The sequence below is a fragment of the Crocuta crocuta genome, unplaced genomic scaffold (assembly GCF_008692635.1).
Source record: "Crocuta crocuta isolate KB4526 unplaced genomic scaffold, BGI_CrCroc_1.0 scaffold323, whole genome shotgun sequence".
Classification (NCBI taxonomy): domain Eukaryota; kingdom Metazoa; phylum Chordata; class Mammalia; order Carnivora; family Hyaenidae; genus Crocuta; species Crocuta crocuta.
Window position 1 is genome coordinate 2,628,627 of NW_027536465.1, and position 17,683 is coordinate 2,646,309.

At 43.9% G+C, this 17,683-nt stretch overlaps 1 protein-coding gene across 1 annotated transcript in view; it reads left to right on the top strand.

Moving 5' to 3' along the window:
- Nucleotides 1–8,993: 8,993 nt before the first annotated feature.
- The window catches only part of LOC144218849 (membrane-spanning 4-domains subfamily A member 8-like), a 12,691-nt gene continuing 4,001 nt past the window's right edge, over nt 8,994–17,683 (top strand). Inside the window, exons 1-5 of the mRNA XM_077748820.1 lie at nt 8,994–9,203; nt 11,075–11,197; nt 14,196–14,255; nt 15,534–15,671; nt 17,271–17,381. Of these exons, the coding sequence (XP_077604946.1) occupies nt 8,994–9,203; nt 11,075–11,197; nt 14,196–14,255; nt 15,534–15,671; nt 17,271–17,381 (642 nt within the window). The remainder of the gene's footprint in view (nt 9,204–11,074; nt 11,198–14,195; nt 14,256–15,533; nt 15,672–17,270; nt 17,382–17,683) is intronic.

Sequence of the window (17,683 nt, forward strand, 5' to 3'; positions counted from 1 at the left end):
TAATTCTCTTGGGGTGCCTGAGTGGCTCGGGTTGAGCATCGGACTCTTGATTTCGGCTCAGGGCTTGATCTCATGGGTTCATAAGTTCAAGCCCCACATCCAGCTCTGCACTGACAGTGCAGAGACTTCTGGGGATTCTCTCTCTCCCCACCCCGACCCCCCCCCACCGCTTGCACTTGTCTCTCTCAAAATAAATAAGATAAACTTAAAAAAAAGAAAGACTGCATTCTGTTTCCTTTTGGCACCCCATATAATACAGCAATGCACAGAAATATGCACAAGGATACACATAAGCCATCAGCATACCCAGAATGGATGGGATAAGTGTAAAGAGACTAAATCTTATTTCTTTATTTTTTTAATTCCAGTATATTTAACATACAATTTTATGTCAGCTTCAGGTATACAATACAGTGATTCAACAACTCTATACATTTCTAGGGCGCATCATGATACATATACTCTTAACATCCTTCACCTATGTCACCCATCCCCACCTTCGGGCCACCTCCCTTCTGGTAACCACAAGTTTGCTGTCTATATTTAAGAGTCTGTTTGCTTGTTTGTCTCTTTTCTTCTTTGTTCATTTGTTTTGTTTCTTAAATTCCACTTATAAGTGAAATCATATGGCAGTTGTTTTTCTCTGACTTATTTCACTTAGCATTATACCCTCTTGCTCCACCCATATTGTTACAAAAGGCAAGATTTCATTCTTTTTCCATGGCTGAGTAATATTCTAGTGTGTGTGTGTGTGTGTGTGTGTGTGTGTGTGTATCACATCTTCTTCACTCCTTCATCTATGAATAGATACTTGGGTTGTTTCCAGATTTGGGCTATTATAAATAATGCTACAATAGACATAGGGTGCACGTATCTTTTTGAATTAGTGTTTTCATATTCTTTTTTTAAGTTTATTTAAGTAATCTTTACATTCAACATGAGGCTTGAATTCATGTTCCTGAGATCAAGAATTGTATACTCCTCTGTCTGAGTGAGCCAGGCCCCCTCGTGTTTTCACATTCTTTAGGTAAATACCCAGTAGTGGGATTACTAGCTCATATGCTAATTCTTATTTTTAATTTTTTGAGGAACCTCCATACTTTTTCCACAGTGGCTGCACCAGTTTGCTTTTCCACCAGCAGTGCACAAGGGTTCCTTTTTGTCTACATCCTCACCAACACTTAACTGTTTCTTGTGTTTTTCATTTTAGTCATTTTGACAAGTGTGAGGTGAAACTCATTGTGGTTTTGATTTGTTCTTTCCCTAATGATTAGTGATGTTGAGCACTTTTCATACGTCTGTTGGCCATCTACATGTCATCTTTGGAGAAATGTCTATTCATGTCTTCTGCCCGTCTTTTAATTGGATTGATTTTGGTTTGGGTGTTGAGTTGTATAAATTATTTATATATTTTGGATACTATCCATTATTAGATATGTCATTGCAAATATCTTCTCCAATTCAGCAGGTTGTCTTAGTTTTGTTAATAGTTTCCTTTGTTGTGCAGAAGCTTTTTGTTTTGATGCCATTCCAGTAGTTTATCTTTGCTTTTGTTTCCCTTGCCTTAAAAAAGATGTATTTAGAAAGATGTCACTACAAACCATGTCAGAGAAGTTACTGCCTGTTCTCTTCCAGGATTTTTATGGTTTCAGGTCTCACATTTTGGTTTTAAGTTTATTTTTGTGTGTTGCCGGAGGCCGGAGCCGGCTCCGGTAGGTCCAGGGGTCCCTGAAGGATGGGCGGTGTCGGCGAGAGAGAGAGAGTGAGAGAGCCCTGGAGATTCTTTCTGATCACCAGGCAGGCATCTCTGTCCTGTCGGTTTTTGTGTCTTTATTTAAAGGTTCAGCAACCAGATGAAGTCATAGAAAGGAATTTCTTACAATGGGAGGTCTTGTGTGATAACAATAGTAGAATTATTCCGACCAAGGAAATAACAGAATGTTCTTAGTGAAAAATAGGATAACATATAGGTCAAATTGTATATAGATAAGTTAGGAGTCTTTTGTCTGGCTCTCAAGAGGATGAATGTTTCTGAATTGGTTTGTTTGTGGAGACTAACATGGGGACCCTGAATGGGTCAGTCTTTTGCCCCCGGGTTATGTTTTAGCTACTGTTATCTATCCTCATCCCAGCTGCCAGTGTAAGAGAGGGTGTTTGTGGAAAGTAGGCCTTGAGGAAGGGACTGTTACATTTCACCAATTAGCAAAGGTCTAAGTGGTAACTATGTTTTGCTCTTAACCCCAAAATAGGTCCTTGGTCTCAGGGCCAGGCTCAATTGTAATTCTTGTGTTCTTAACCCCCTAAGTCTCAGATCTGCAAAGCCCATAGGAAGAGCCTTTTGACAATTTTCCCCATAGAGCTTTCATCCAAAATTTCTTTTGTAAAGGCAGGAATGTGCTTTTCCTTATCTGTATTCAAAATATGGGTCTGATATGGAATATAGTGAGGCCTGGTCAATACCAGCAGGCTTATATCCGACATGAGCAGAAGGAGATACCACTTTTCATTTCTCACGGCAGGAGCTACAAACATTGCCATGTCCTTGCTGTGACCGCCATCCAGAGAGGTCGGTGCGGCTCCCGGCAGTGTGTGGTGTTAAGAAAAGGTCCAGATTAATTCTTTTGCATGTAGCTGTCCAGTTTTCACAACACTATTTGTTGAAGAAGCTGTTTTTCTCCCATTGCATGTTCTTGCTTTCTTTGTCAAAGATTTACTAACTATATAAGCTTGGGTTTATTTCTGGGATCTCTATTCTATTACATTGACCTACGTGTCTACTTTTGTACCAGTACCATACTGACTTGATTACTACAGCTTTGTAGTATATCTTGAAATTTTGGATTGTGATACCTCCAGTTTGTTCTTCTTTTTCAAAATTGCTGTTGCTATTTGGAGTCTTACGGGATTCCATACAAATTTTCAGATTATTTGTTCTAGTTCTATGAAAAATACTGTTGGTATTTTGATAAGGATTGAATTAAATCTGCAATTGCTTCGGGTAGTATAGATTTTTTAACAATATTTGTTCTCCCAATCCCTCAACATGGAATATCTTTACATTTGTTTGTGTTTTCTTCCATTTCTTTCATCAGTGTGTCATAGTTTTCAGAGTACAGGTCTTTTACCTCCTCCCTTAAATTCATTCCTAGATTTTTTATTATTTTTGGTACAATTGTAAATGGAATTGTTTTCTTAATTTCTCTTTCTGTTACTTCATTATTAGTATATAGAAATGCAACAGATTTCTGTATACCGATTTTGTACCCTGTGAATTTACTGAATTCATTGATTAGTTCTAGTAGTGTTGGGGGTAGTCTTTAGGGTTTTCTATATATAGTTTTCTGCAAATAATGAAAGTTTTACTTCTTCTTTACCAATTTAGATGCATTTTTTTTTTTTTGGTCTGATTGCTGTGGCTAGGACTTGCAGCACTATGTTGAATAAAAGTGGTGACAGTGGACATCTTTTTCTTGTTCCTGATCTTAGGGGAAAAGCTCTGTTTTTCACCATTGAATATGATGTAAGCTGTGGGTTTTTCATATATGGCTCTTATTATGCTGATGTATATTCCCTCTGAACCTACTTCATTGAGGATTTTTATCATGAATGGATATTGTACTTTGTCAAATGCTTTTTCTGCTCCATTGAAATAAGCATATGGTCCTTATCCTTTATTTTATTGATGTGATGTATCACACTGATTGATTTGCAAATATTGAACTACGCTTGCATCCTGGGAATAAATCCCATTTGATTGTATGAATGATATTTTTAATGTGTTATTGGATTCGGTTTGCTAATATTTTGTTGAGGATTTTTGAATCTATGTTCATCAAAGATATTGGCCTGTAGTTCTCTTTTTTTGTTTTGGTGGTGGTGGTGGAGTTTTGGTTTTGTGTTTTTGTGATGTTGTTGCTGTTGTTGTTGTATTATCTTTATCAGGTTTTGGTGTCAGGGTAATGATGGCCTAAAAAGACAATCTTTTAAGGATACTCAGTTCTCTCTAGGTAAGTAGGGGAAGGTAATTCATTCACTATCTTTCCTTACCCACTGCCTTCAGGTGAGCATCATTTGGGGGATGGGGAGGATTACACTAGACATACAGCCTCCATAATCAATATTAGTCTTTAGAGTCTCACATTCTCTTATTCTTGGCAGTTATTTCAAAATTCAGGGCACTGGGTGTCTTATTTTGGTTTCCCCAAAGGCAGACTCTAACATAAGGATTTGGATGCTAGCAGTTTATTCAGGAGGTGATCTCAGGACTTATTGTGAGATAATGGAAAAATGATTTAGGAAGAGAGAGAAGTCAGGGAAGTATGCATTCATAAGGGGGTTACTGGTACAGGGAACTAGGGGTTCATCTTTCTGAGGACTCTCTAAGAGACAGATGAAACATATTTCAGGATTTTCCCTCTAGGGGTCAAAGAAGCCAGAGTGATTATATATCAATACTCCTCAGCTTTTCTTTGTTAAGAAAAATTCCTGGGTTATCAACTTCCCAGAACCTTCGGCCTTCTGTCGAGGAGAGGCAGGAATTACCTGTTGGTATGGAAACGGTCTGAAGATGACTTCCAGAATGGGCCATATCCAGAACGGATATGGATGGGACATCAATAGTATTTGCTATAGTAGATTTGAACAACAATCCTCTCTCCTGTATGTCTCCAGTTCCTTCTAGGAAGTGGGTGCTATTTCTACAAACTCAATAAAAAGGTGGGCAATTCTGTTTTCTCCAGTATCTGGTTAAGCCTGGTCCCAAAACACTCGGGCTTAGGCACTTACATGTTCCTATTCAGATGCCTCTTAGTACTTCCTTCAATATGAATGGGTTCACGTCATTCATCTTTTCAAAAAGTTAGCAAGCTATTTTATGGAAGTATTACAAATTAATACTAAAGTTCACATGGGAAAAAAAACAGAAAAATAGCCAGAAAAATAATGAAAAAGAAAATACTATGAGGGGAAACTAGACCTTTCATACATTAAAACATACTATGAAGCTTAAAATTAAAACAATGCTTGAATTAACATACATACAGATAAATAGAACCGTGGACTAGAAGAGAAAGACCAGAATTAGGTCCACATACATATAGAAGTTTAACATATGACAAGGATGATATTTCACATCACCAGAGCAAAGATAGACTGTCTAATAAATGGTAATGGAACAACAAAGTAGCCTTTTGGAAAAATATAAAATTACATCCATATTTCATACTACACACAAGCAAAACCTTAAATGTATTAGGAATGAAAATGTAAAAAGTTAAATCATATACTGCATTATTCATAAAAAAATTAATAGTTTGAGAAAGGAAGCACTATGGTAGGTAAAACATACATTGACACAAAACACTAAACTGTCTGAGGGGAAAATAAAGCCTATTTGGATTATCTATGAATTGTTATTGCCGTTGTTTAAATTAAACCATCCAAGTTCCAGCAGAAAATACAAGTGAATTCCTATTTAATCTTAGTCTTGGGAAGGCTTTCTTTTTTTTTTTTTTTTAAGTTTATTTATCCATTTTGAGAGAGAGAGAGTGTGTGTGAGTGCAAGTCAGGAGGGGCAGAGAGAGAGAGAGAGAGAAAGAGAGAGAATCCCAAGCAGGCTCCTCATTGTCAACACAGAGTCCAATGCAGGACTCAAACCCACAAAAAGTGAGATCATGACAAGAGCCAAAACCTAACTAACTGAGAGGAGCTGGAACCACCCAGGAGCCCCAAGGAAGGCTTTCCAACAAAGACTTAAACTCCATAGGTAATTGTCTGGTTCTTTTGGGATGTTGTAACAAAAATACCATAAACTGGGTAGTTTAAACAGTAAACATTTATTTATCATGGTTCTGGAGTCTGGGAGGTCCAAGATTAAGGCATCTGCAGATTTAGTGTTTGGGAGAACCCATTTCCTTGTTCACAGATGGTTATTCCACTATGTCTTGACATGGCAGAAAGGGCTAGTGAGCTCTCTGAGATTAGAAAGGTAGTAATCCCATACATGACAAGAACAGGAAGTACTAATCGCATTCATGAGGGCTCCACCCCCATCACTTCCCAAAGACCCTCTCTCCAAATACCATTGCATAGAGAATTATATTTCAACATATGAATTGGAGAGCAGAGTGGGAGTATAAACATTCACTGTATAGCAGTAACAAAAGATTGATAAGTTTTACTACATAACTTTTTAAATTTTCTTTAATGTTTATTTATTTTTGAGAGAGGGAGAGAGAGTGCAAGCTGGGGAGGGGCAGAGAGAAGGAGACAGAGGATCTGAAGCAGGCTCTGCACTATCAACCCAGAGCCTGATGCGGGGCCCAAACTCAAGAACCATGAGACCATCACCTGAGCCAAAGTCAGATGCTTAACCAACTGAGCCACCCAGGCGCCTCACTACAGAAATTTTTTAAGTGCACACAATTAAAAGCCACCATAAAAATCAAAAGATAGTGGTCAAACTTGGAGTAAAGATATCCCAGATGATGTGTTAATATCCCGAAATGTATAAAGGATTCTTTTTTTAAATATTTTAGTTTTGAGACAGCGCAATCAAGGGAGGGGCAGTGAGAGGGGGACAGAGGATCCATCCGAAGCAGGCTCTGCAATGACAGCAGCAAGCCTAATATGGGACTCAAACTCACAAACCATTAAATCACAACCCAAGCCAAGTCAGCCGCTCAACCGACTGAGCCACCCAGGTGCCCCTATAAAGTAAAGGACTCTTAAAAACGGAAGGACTGGGGTCCAGAAATCTGATAGAAAAATGAGGAAAGTCATGAAGTTTAGCTCCATCTACCTTTTTAGCCACATGATTTTCGATGTCCTTTCTCCCACAGAAAGTTTCTGCCCTCTCAGCCACCCCCAGAATAGGTCTTCCACCTCTCTCTTTCATGCCTTTGCCCTCCATGCTCTCTGCCTGCAATAATGTCCTTTCCATTGGCCATTTTACAAAGTTCTAGCCATCTTGTCGACCTCATTTGTTCATTCAGTAAGCATTTGCTGAACCCCTATTATTCTATGCCAGTAGGAATACAAAGGTGAATGTGATGATGAACTATTCCATCAAGATACTCATTGTCTAGTTCAGCGGTCCTTGTACATTACTTCTGTGCAATTCACACGATGTACACCATGAATACATCCCAGGCATTTCTGACTTTCAGACTCTGGCTTAAACAAAAGTACACTTAACTTCATTGCAATCCTCATTTCACATGCTGTGACTCTCCTTCTCTCATGCCATTTATCGACTTCAAAATTCCACCTTCTGTTTGAAGTCTTCCCTGTTTTCAAGTCCAGTAAATGAGTTTCCCCTCTTTTCTCCTTTGGAGACTCTTGTTTCTCTAACCGTAATAACTGTAATGTTTATGTCATTCTGTCTTCTGTTACAGCCATGTACATGATCCCTGAGTGCCCAGCTCACTCTGCATTTCCCAGAGCACCAAGCACAACCCTTCTCCACACAGATACCATTCAAACACTTGGCCAATTGAATTGCATTTAATTGGCTCTTTGACCAAAACAGGAAGCAAATACGGAGTCGGGGGTGGGGTGAAGGAGCTGAGCTCTAAGCAGGTGGTAACCTGGCCTGTACCTAGGAGAAAACTGAAAAGGACTTTAGATCTTTCTAAACATATCACCCAACAGAGCCCTGTGTGTTCACTCTCTCGGGAAATCAGGTTGCCTACAGCAAAGAATTGGGAACAGGTGCAAGAGAGACTTAGCCGCTGACAGAGCAAAGTGAGTATGCGTCGTCCAGTGGTCTTTATGGCTAATGGTGGGGGAGGGGGGTAAGATTTTTCTGCCAAATGAGACATGATGAATCTGGGTGTGGGGTGCAGCATGCAGCAGGGTTTATTGTACAAACTTTTTTGGGGTCTGCTCCAAAAAATGAAAGAAATTTTAAAAGCCAGACCAGAATTTATAAGTAGCCTAGAAAATAGAAAATTGAGCAGCATGGGACATCCAATGAATATACACTGCCCTATCAATAGGACTTCCCCTGAGGAGAAGGATCCCCATTTAAGCAACATTTATGTGACTGTGACCTTGGGGAATTCATGTCCACTCTCCCAGCCTCAGTATCCTTTTCTAGAAATTGAGAGAATTGGATTCAGTGTTCTCCAAGAGACTTTCCACCTCTCAAGTTTTGTAATCAGATGGTATTACTCTATGCAAAGCTCTCTAAGTGATTCAAAAATGAGAAAGACACAGCTCTCGCCTTCTGGCAGCGTTTAGCTTCTTTGAGCCTTAGTTTTCTCACCTATAAAGCTGGCCTGGTGTGAGGATTAAGGTTAATGTGTTTGGAAAGCACTGACTGCCTGGCCATTTATATAAGTGCCCCATAACTGGTACATGATATTATCTTTAAAATAGGATTAATACATTCATAAATGGTTAAGTTGCTCAAATGAGCTACTGGAGGCAAAAGTCCTTTTTCAATGTAAACATTAGTGCTTATGTGAAAGAAGAATCTAGGGGTTCTGGGGTGGCTCAGTGAGGTAAGCGTCCAACTTTGACTCAGGTCATGATCTCATGGTTTGGAGGTTCGAGACCCGTGCACTGCATCGGGCTCTGTGCTGACTTCTCAGAGCCTGGAGGCTGCTTCGGATTCTGTGTCTCCCTCTCTCCCTGCCCCTCCCCCACTTGCACTCTGTCTCTCTCTCTCTCTCTCTCTCAAAAATACATAAATACATTTTTAAAAAATGTTTAAAGATGAGTCTATCACATGTCTTTTTTTTAAGTTTGCTATTTTGAGAGAGAGAGAGAGCACGCATGCACAAATGGGGAAGGGGCTGAGAGAGAGGGAGAGAGAGAAAATCTGGATGTGGTGCTAGATGCAGGGCTCAAACTCACATACCATGAGATCATGATCATGATCTAAGCTGAAGTCAGTTAACCCACTTCTGGTTAGAGTCAGTGAACTCGGCTTAACCCACTGAGCCACCCAGGCGCCCCTATCACATTTATTCTTTAGCAGCAGGAACCCGATGGCTTCAGCAGGACCCGTGGCCAATTCCATGTTTGTGGCGGCACCCCACGACAGGTACTCTGAGATCCAGGGAGCCATGTGTCAGGTGCCCCTGTATCCCAGCAACCAGCCCCAAGTCCACCTCATTCCTGTGAGCCCACCTGGTCTGAAGTCATCTGTGATTGAGCATCCTGCCCGGAGAACCTTGAAAGAGGGCAAAGCCTTAGGGGTAAGTGAGCTTCCACTCTGCAGGCCAGGGGTCACTGGCTGGAGTCGGACAAAGGGGAAGGCTTGGAAATCCAGAAACTTCAAATCCAGGAGGCCGGATAAGCTGACCCAGCCTTGCCAGACCCAGATCTACTAGAAATCTCAGTTGTGCAACATCCCTGGGGTCTCAGTATGCGGCCTTGTAATTTCTGCCTTAAGCATTTTAAGAAAGAGGAAGCAACGTGACAAAAAAAAGCTGTCAACCGGAAAGTTGGTCTTGTTGCCAGGGTCCCTGTTGATCCTTGTGGCCTCTGGAAGAACGTGGGTGTGTCAAGCCACTAGGTGGAGCCTAAACCCAGCGTTCTTGAATGGAATCTTTGGCCATTGATGGGGGGAGGGGAATGTCAGGTTAGACAGCCAACAAAATATCGCTTCACAAAGGTTTTCCCCCTGCAAAGCCATCCTGGGCAGGACCAGGAGAGGCATTTCCTTGCCCAGTTGAAAGGTGACAAGCATGCATTCCGGCCCCAGGCAGCATGAGCTCGGAGCCTCATGGGAGGGTCAGTCGATGCAGTCTGTATGGAGGGCGATTGTACCTGCCAAATTTGCAAAATACCCAATAATTCCATTTCTGAGACTTTCCTGCGGATGAGCCCGTGCACATGAGAAATGCAACGTGGCTGAGTAACTGCAGCACAGTTTGTGTGGAAAACAGAATGGGAACAGCCAAAATATCCACCGACATAACACCGGTTAAATCAACTATTCAAAAAATGGAATGTACTGCAGCTGTAAAAAGAACAAGGAAGCGCTTTGCGTAATGAGACGGACCTAGCCCAGGATGTATCCCTGACGGAAAGAAAAAACAGTCTGTGTACAGTCTGTTACCATTTGTACAAATTTAAGGAAATAATACATTCGTATTTGCCGCCATATTTGTAGTATATACAGAGACATATACATACCTAATATATCTACGTATATGTCTATATGCCACTTGTGCAGGAATATGTCTGTATTAGTTTCCTAGGGCTCCCATAACAGAGTAACACAAACTGGGTGGCTTTGAACAACAGAAATTTTCTCACGGTTGTGCAGGGCAAAAGTTCACCATCAGGTTGTCCCCAGGGCCATGCTCCCTGCGAGGGCGGCAGGGGAAGGTCTTTCCCAGGTTCTGGTAGCTCCTTGGCTTGGGTCAGCGCAGTGCCAATCTTGGCACACATGGAATTCTCCTGTGCGCTTGTGTCCTTCTTCATATCCTACCCCAATCACGTAGGATGAGGCGCCCACCCCACTCCAGTATTACCTAATTACATCCACAACCACCCTATTTCCAAATAAGGTCACCTTCTCAGGTACTGGAGGGCTAGAATTCCAATATATTAGTTTGGACGGGGGGAGGCAGCCACAATTCAATCCCTAAAAAACATCCTAAAGAAATAAGAGATGAACACAAAGATTTATCTACAAGGATGTTCATAACAGTGGTATTTATAATAGAAAAGAGACAGGAATACTATTACCCGGTCAAGATCTCTGTTCCAACTACTCCACAAAACATCCTGTGATGGAATCAGGCAGGCTTTTAAAAACTATGTTTGAAGAACATTTACTGCCGTGGGGATGTGTGTGTTCCTGATAAAATATTCAGTGTGCAGAGTCATATTGTGTTATCAGAATATATATTTGAAAAGAATAACAGGAGGCTAGATACCAAAATGTAAGTGGGGTGTTTCCTCTGAGTCAAGGGGAAGGTTTCATTTCATTCCTAAAGTTTTCATATTACTTGTTAGACCAGGAAAACAAAAGATGTATTACAGTAAAAAGGAGGCGCAAAGGGAAGGCAGGGTCCAGCCTCAGCAACGAGGCTTCAGCTTGCTGCTCTCCTGACAGGCCGTCCAGATCCTGATTGGCCTGATCCACATAGGCCTCGGCTCCATCATGGCCACAGTCCTTCCGGGGCGCTTTACAGCAATCTCGTTCTATGGAGGCTTTCCCTTCTGGGGGGGCATCTGGGTAAGTGACATGAGTAACGTAGGTAAGCAAATGAGTTTTCGGAAAGTGCCAGCACACTCAGGGCCACCTTGTCAAGCTGTGTGGCTTCCACCCTACAGCCAAGGGAGCACGCAGGGCGAGAATCCGACTCAAGCATGCTGGTTGGTTGGGTTGCTGTGACGAATGGGCACAGACCAGGCGGCTTCCACAACGGAAGTTTATTACTTCACAGTTCTGGAGGCTGGAAGGCCACAATCAAGATGGCTGCAGGGTTGTTTGCTCTGAGGACTCTCTCCTTGGCTTGCAGATGGCCACCTTCTGCCCATGTCTTCACATGGCCTCGATGTGTCTGTGCCCTAATCCCCTCCTCACATAAGAACACCATTCACATTGAATTAGGGCCACCCTAATGATCTCACTGAAACTTAGTCACCTCTTTAAAGGCCCCCTCTCCAGAGACAGTCATATTCTGTGGTACTTGGGGGTTAGGACTTCAACAGATGAATTTTGAGGGGACACGATTCAGCCATAACACCAAGTGACAGCCCTACAAGATGCCGTTCACCCAGAGTGGGCACCTTTTCTAATTTCCTCACGCCATGGATCAGCCAACTTTCTTCTCATTCATCAGCTGAGGGGTGGCACCTTTTTCCAATTCACACAACAATGCCCTTGTGTAAAAAAAGATATTGGTAATAGCCCTCGAGAGTTGTTCAACTTAGGCCCACAGCCTGAGCTCCAGGAGAAAAGACATTTCCACCCATGTTTGAGAGTGACTGCCCAGACACAGAACAGTCATTAAGCAATGGGGACTCAACCTAGGTGCTTGGATGGGATTCAGTGTTCCCATTGTGGTAAGATATTTGACATGCTAGTGTGTAATTTTTTTCTGGAAAACTGTATAGCTTTCATCAGATTCTCAGGGTGATCTACGACTCCATAAAAGGTTAAGAACTACAAGTCCTTTATCTTCTCCAATTTCCTGCCTTTTTGATTCTTTTGCATTCTCTCTAGTGTCTTCTTAGCTACACACACACACACACACACACACACACCCCTTCCTTCTCCTCCCCATCCTCCCTCCCGCCTCCTTTTTCTCTCTGCCATTACACAGTCTCTCGGCTCTGGACTCACACACCTATCTATGATTCAAATGCAACTTTTCTCACAAATAGCAAAACTCCTGAGTAACCTTAGATAATTAACCAAAGTCCTTCTTATCCCGTGAGATTTAAATACAATAGCCTAGTGTTATCCTCCACCCTCACCCCCACAACACATGCAACATGGTAGGGCTTGTGTTCTCTGGAGCACCTCTCCGTGAATACCTGCTCTATTTTGCTACCATCTGGGTCTCATTTCCTGAGGCCATGGTCTTCTCTCTGCTATGCATGGACCCAGACTTGGAACTCAGCCCCTGTCCCTCCCCCCAGCCCTGTGTCTGTATAACCAATTTTAATGGCGTTTGGGGCAATGGAGAGGCTAACATCACAGCCACAGAATGGCTGACTCTTGAGCATCAGACGCTATTGAATAATCTTAAGTGCCCTGTGGTTGCCCTGCATCTCCCCTTCTGCCAGGTGGCNCACCCCCCCCCCACAAAGCAGTTTTGTTCTTGGTTGCCTTGTCCAGGGCTATGTATTTCCTAAAGATCATTAACGTCCTCTTCCAGAACAAAGGCCCATCTGCTTTGGCTCCTTAAAAGGACCAGCAGAGACCTCAGAAGGCCAGCCTCTTGTTCTCTTCTCTCCCCATCAAGTCTCTATAAACAGAAGGTCGTAAGACTGAAATTTCTTTTTCCACCTATAGGCATAGGAAGCTAGAGTAACTTTTCATTGTAAAACCATTTCCACCCGAAGGCACACACATCTACCCTGAGTGGTGGGAGGGTCTGTGGGGGAAGGGCTAAGACCATGGAGTCTGGCGTCAACTATCTGGACTTGATTCCCAGCTCTGTTATTTGCTGGATGGCCTTGGGTGAGTTATTTAAAATCTGCAAGCCTCAGCCTGCCCACCTGTAAACTGAGAATAAAAATGGTGCTGGATGGGCCATCGTGCAGTCAAATAAGGCAAGGTTTGAAAAGCACTTCACATAGTGAGTACTCAGCAAAGCTTTTGTTAAACCATAGCTGATGCCCTCCCTCTCAGACAATGGTTACCATCACACTGGGCTCATGACAGCAAGTACGCCCATCATCTACTAGAATGCAGAATACCAGTGTTGAAATAAATCCACACAATCTACCTCCCTATCTTCATGTTTGATGTGGAGCATCATAGAGATGCAACATCTTTCTGAATAACTGAAAGGTACTCACCCAGATAAGGCTGGGCTTCTATCTCAAAGCAATGGGGATGCTGGTAACCCCTTTCTTCTTCCTTTCAAAACCCCCAAGCCTAATGAATCCCAAGGTAAGGATGGCAAGCCAACAAGATGTGCCTGTGGGAAAATAAAGGACAAGGAAAGACGTAATACTTACTGCACATCTACTACACACAGGATCTTCTATGTGCAAGATAATGCCAAATGACCGATGCCAGGCATAGATCAGCTCCTGTCAGTAACCTTTAGGAAGACATGTAGTTTTTCTCACTGTTCAGATGAGGAAATAAAGACTCCAAGAAATTAATCACTTACCCAGATCACATGAGTTTCAAGCCCGAACTTAAAACCAGGTCAGCTCGGTCGTAAAATCTGTTTATCTCACTTCACTGCCTTGTCATATGGTACAAGCCCTCCCTTCCCTCCTTCCTTCTTCCCTTCCTTCTTTCCTTCCCTCCCCCCTTCTTCCTTTTCTTTCTTCCTTCCTCCCCTCCCTCATTCTTTCTTTCCTTCATTCCCTCCCTCATTCTTTCCTTCCTTTCTTCCTTCCTTCCTTCTTTTCCCCCATATTGAGTTGGATATCCCAGCAGAGGAACCTAGTGTGCATGAGAGAATACATGTGGCCAGAATCATGGAAACCTGGAGATGGGGCCCTAGCCTCTGACCTCTTTCTAAACCCCCACTCTTCTGTGCCAGTTCATCGTTTCAGGATCCCTCTCAGTATCAGCAGAAAATCAGCCAAAATCTTCTCACCTGGTAAGTCACCTCCTGACCCAGGCTCTCCCAGCAGAGACCTATGGGAGACCCACATGGGGGGAAAGGTTAACACACAATCCCTCCCTCATCCTTGCACTTACTTCCTTTTTATAAGGCTTTTTTTTTTAAGTTTATTTATATATTTTGAGAGAGAGCGAGAGTGGGGAGGAGGAGCAGAGAGAGAGAGAGAATCCCAAGCAGGCTCCACACTGTCAGCACAAAGCCCAACTCGGGGCTCGATCTCACAAACTGTGAGATCATGACCTGAGCCAAAACCAAGCGTAAGACGCTAAACCACCTGAGCCACCCAGATGCCCCTCCTTGCACTTACTTCTAACCAGATACAGGTGCTGCCACACGTGCTCACTCATACTCACACGCAGAACCACGTGAACCTGGCTGCAGTCATGGTAGGAAGGAGTCCAGAGGATTCAGGGGAAAGAAGGGCAACACAGCCCTGAGTGAAGTCATCAGAGTGTGGAGGCGGAGACAGAACAGTGTCCATCTCTGGCAGACTCATGCAGGAGAAAGCTCAAAGCTCCTAGGAGGCCAGGCTCCCCTGCAACAGAGCGGACACTGCCAGTGGCCGTGGCACACTGAGCAGGCCTCTGGCCATTTCTGCAGGGAAGCCACGGGAGGCTCAGCCACCTGCTTCCCTCAGGAATCCGGCCAAGGGAGCTCTTGCCAATTCCATGAACGAGGCTCTGAGGCCCCCTAGCAATGGACCAAGAAAGTACCCTTGTTTCTCTCATGGCAGGTTGTCTAGGGTGAGGGGCCTCAGGATGGCCAGGTCCCTGTGCCACATGTGATCTGTATGAAAATCTCCAAAGGGAAGCTCAAAATTCTGAGCATGTCTTTCTGCACACAGCCCAGAATCCTCAAACATCAGCTCCTGTCACATCCCATGACAGAGCTTCCTACCCATCCCCTATGGGATAAGCAAGTTGAGTGTTTCCCAAAGATTATTCCTGGGGATGCTTGTCCCTTAAGATGCTCTGTGAAGATGGGTAGGTAAACCCAGGGAAATTTCGATTTAGTAGGCTCCTCTCTGCAAGAGCCATGATCCTTGTTAAAGGCTCTGAGAAGTCCTCCAGCTTAACTTCGTTCAGCCCAGCTGTTTTTCAAAGCTAATTTACCCCCACACTTTCTAGCACAGAGCATCTCTTTACTAGCTACAGAACTAAGGTTTCGGGGATTCACATTAAAAAGCTTGAGGCTCTGTTCATCTCAACTACAATGATTTTCCTCTCCCACACTGACCCTCTGTATCTTCTTCAGCTGAATAGCAGTTTGGGCTTGAACATCGTCAGCGCAATCTGCTCTGTGGTTGGAATCACACTCTTCATCATGGATATGAGCCTCTCCACCATCGATGCCCGCCCTGACTATTATCCCCACTATGACACCTGGGGTGTGGTGAGTACCAACACCCGCCCCCGGGTTCTGACTTGGCTACATTTAGAAAATTTTTAGAAGGCCTGGGGCGCCTGGGTGGCTTAGTCGGTTGGGCGTCCGACTTTCGCTTAGGTCATGATCTCGCAGTTCGTGGGTTCGAGCCCTGCGTCGGGCTCTGTGCTGACTGCCAGCTCAGAGCCTGGAGCCTGTTTCAGCCTGTGACTCCCTCTCTCTCTGACCCTCCCCTGCTCACGCTGTCTCTCTCTCTCTCTCCTAAAAAAATAAATAAATAAAACATTAAAAAAAAAAAAGAAAGAAAATTTTTAGAAGGCCTGAAGGAAGTGCTATCATGAATCAGAACAGAGTTTAAAGTCCCCGACCTGTAGCTTTACTCCTGTATTACTTTAAGCACTTGACTTTCCTTAGTCTTAGTTTCTGCCTTTAAGAAATAGTAACCTACCTTATGACATTATTGGGAGAAGTAAATGCAACAGTAAGACACATGTGCCTCTACCTACACCATTGATCGCGTTCTCATCTTGCTGCCTATGACTGTGGACAAGGGGTCAGCGAAGGTTTTCTGTAAAAGGCCAGAGAATAAATACTTAAGGCTTTGCAAGCCATCTGGTCTCTCTCTCCCTTTTTTTTTTTATGTTTGTTTATTGAGAGAGAGAGAGAGAGAGAGAGAGAGAATCCCAAGGTGTCACAGAGCCCAATGTGGGGCTCGATCTTAACACCATGAAATCATGACCTGAGCCTAAATCAAGAGTCAGATGCTAAACGAACTGAGCCACCCAGGCACCCAGCCATTTGGTTTCTGTTGCAGCTACTCAACCCTGCACAATGAACATGACTGTGTTCTGATAAAACTTTATTTACAAAAGTAGGCAGCAGCCAGGAGTTGGCCCACGGACCATACTGTACCAACCTGTGCTATGGACGAGGGCTGCCCAGTAGAAATATAATGTGAGCTGTGTATGTGATTTTAAATTTTCTAGTTGCCGNAAACAAGTGAAAATATCTTAATATTTTATTTTTATATATATTATATATATATTATAATATATAATCTTTATATTTTCTTTAACCCAATATATCCAAAATGTCATTTCAGCATGTAATCCATACCCAAAAAAATACATTAATTTGCTATTTTGCACTTTGGCTACTCGGTCTTTGAAACCCAGTGTGTATTCTGCACTTAGACCACACGTCACTTTGGAAGCAGCCACATCCCAAGTGCTCAACAGCCAAATGGGACTCGTGGCTACAGGGCTGTGGCTGCAGGATGGGTGGGTGAGTGCAGCCGCAGATGAGTCCGCGTAGGTGCTGTCTCTCCATCTGCGCAGTGGCCCATCCTCTCCCTCCCACTCACATGACTGAGGTGTTTTCCTAAAGGATGACCATCCTTCCCTCTAGAGGAGCACTGTAGCAAGCGTCAAAGTACCAGTTCTGGTACACACACCCTTGACGGTCACACAAGCCCAGCGAGTCCCATTGTCCCCACAAGGCTGAGACGAGGTTAGGGGGCTTCCTCAAAGCCACAGGGACAGCCCATGGCAGAGCCACACTTGGAACACCCAGGCCAGCACTCCTGACCGCCCCTGGCTCTGGTTCCAGACCCCCGGAGTGGCAATTTCGGGTGTGCTGCTTATCTTCTGTCTCCTCGAGTTCTGTGTGGCATGTGCATCTTCCCACCTGGGCTGCCAAGTGGTCTGCTGTCAGCACAACGTGAGTCAGAGGCTCGTGGGTGGGTGGGAAGCTGCCCTGAAGAGGGTGGAGACGACAGAGTGGCCATGCTTCCCCTTCCTGCCCAGGAGCAGAGAAGTCTCCCAGTGCCCAAAGGCCTCCGTGGCTGCCTGGTCCTTCTTGCCCTCCTCCCAGTGCCCCCCCCCCCCCCCNGAAGCTGCCCAAGAGGGTGGAGACGACAGAGTGGCCATGCTTCCCCTTCCTGCCCAGGAGCAGAGAAGTCTCCCAGTGCCCAAAGGCCTCTCTGGCTGCCTGGTCCTTCTTGCCCTCCTCCCAGTGCCCCC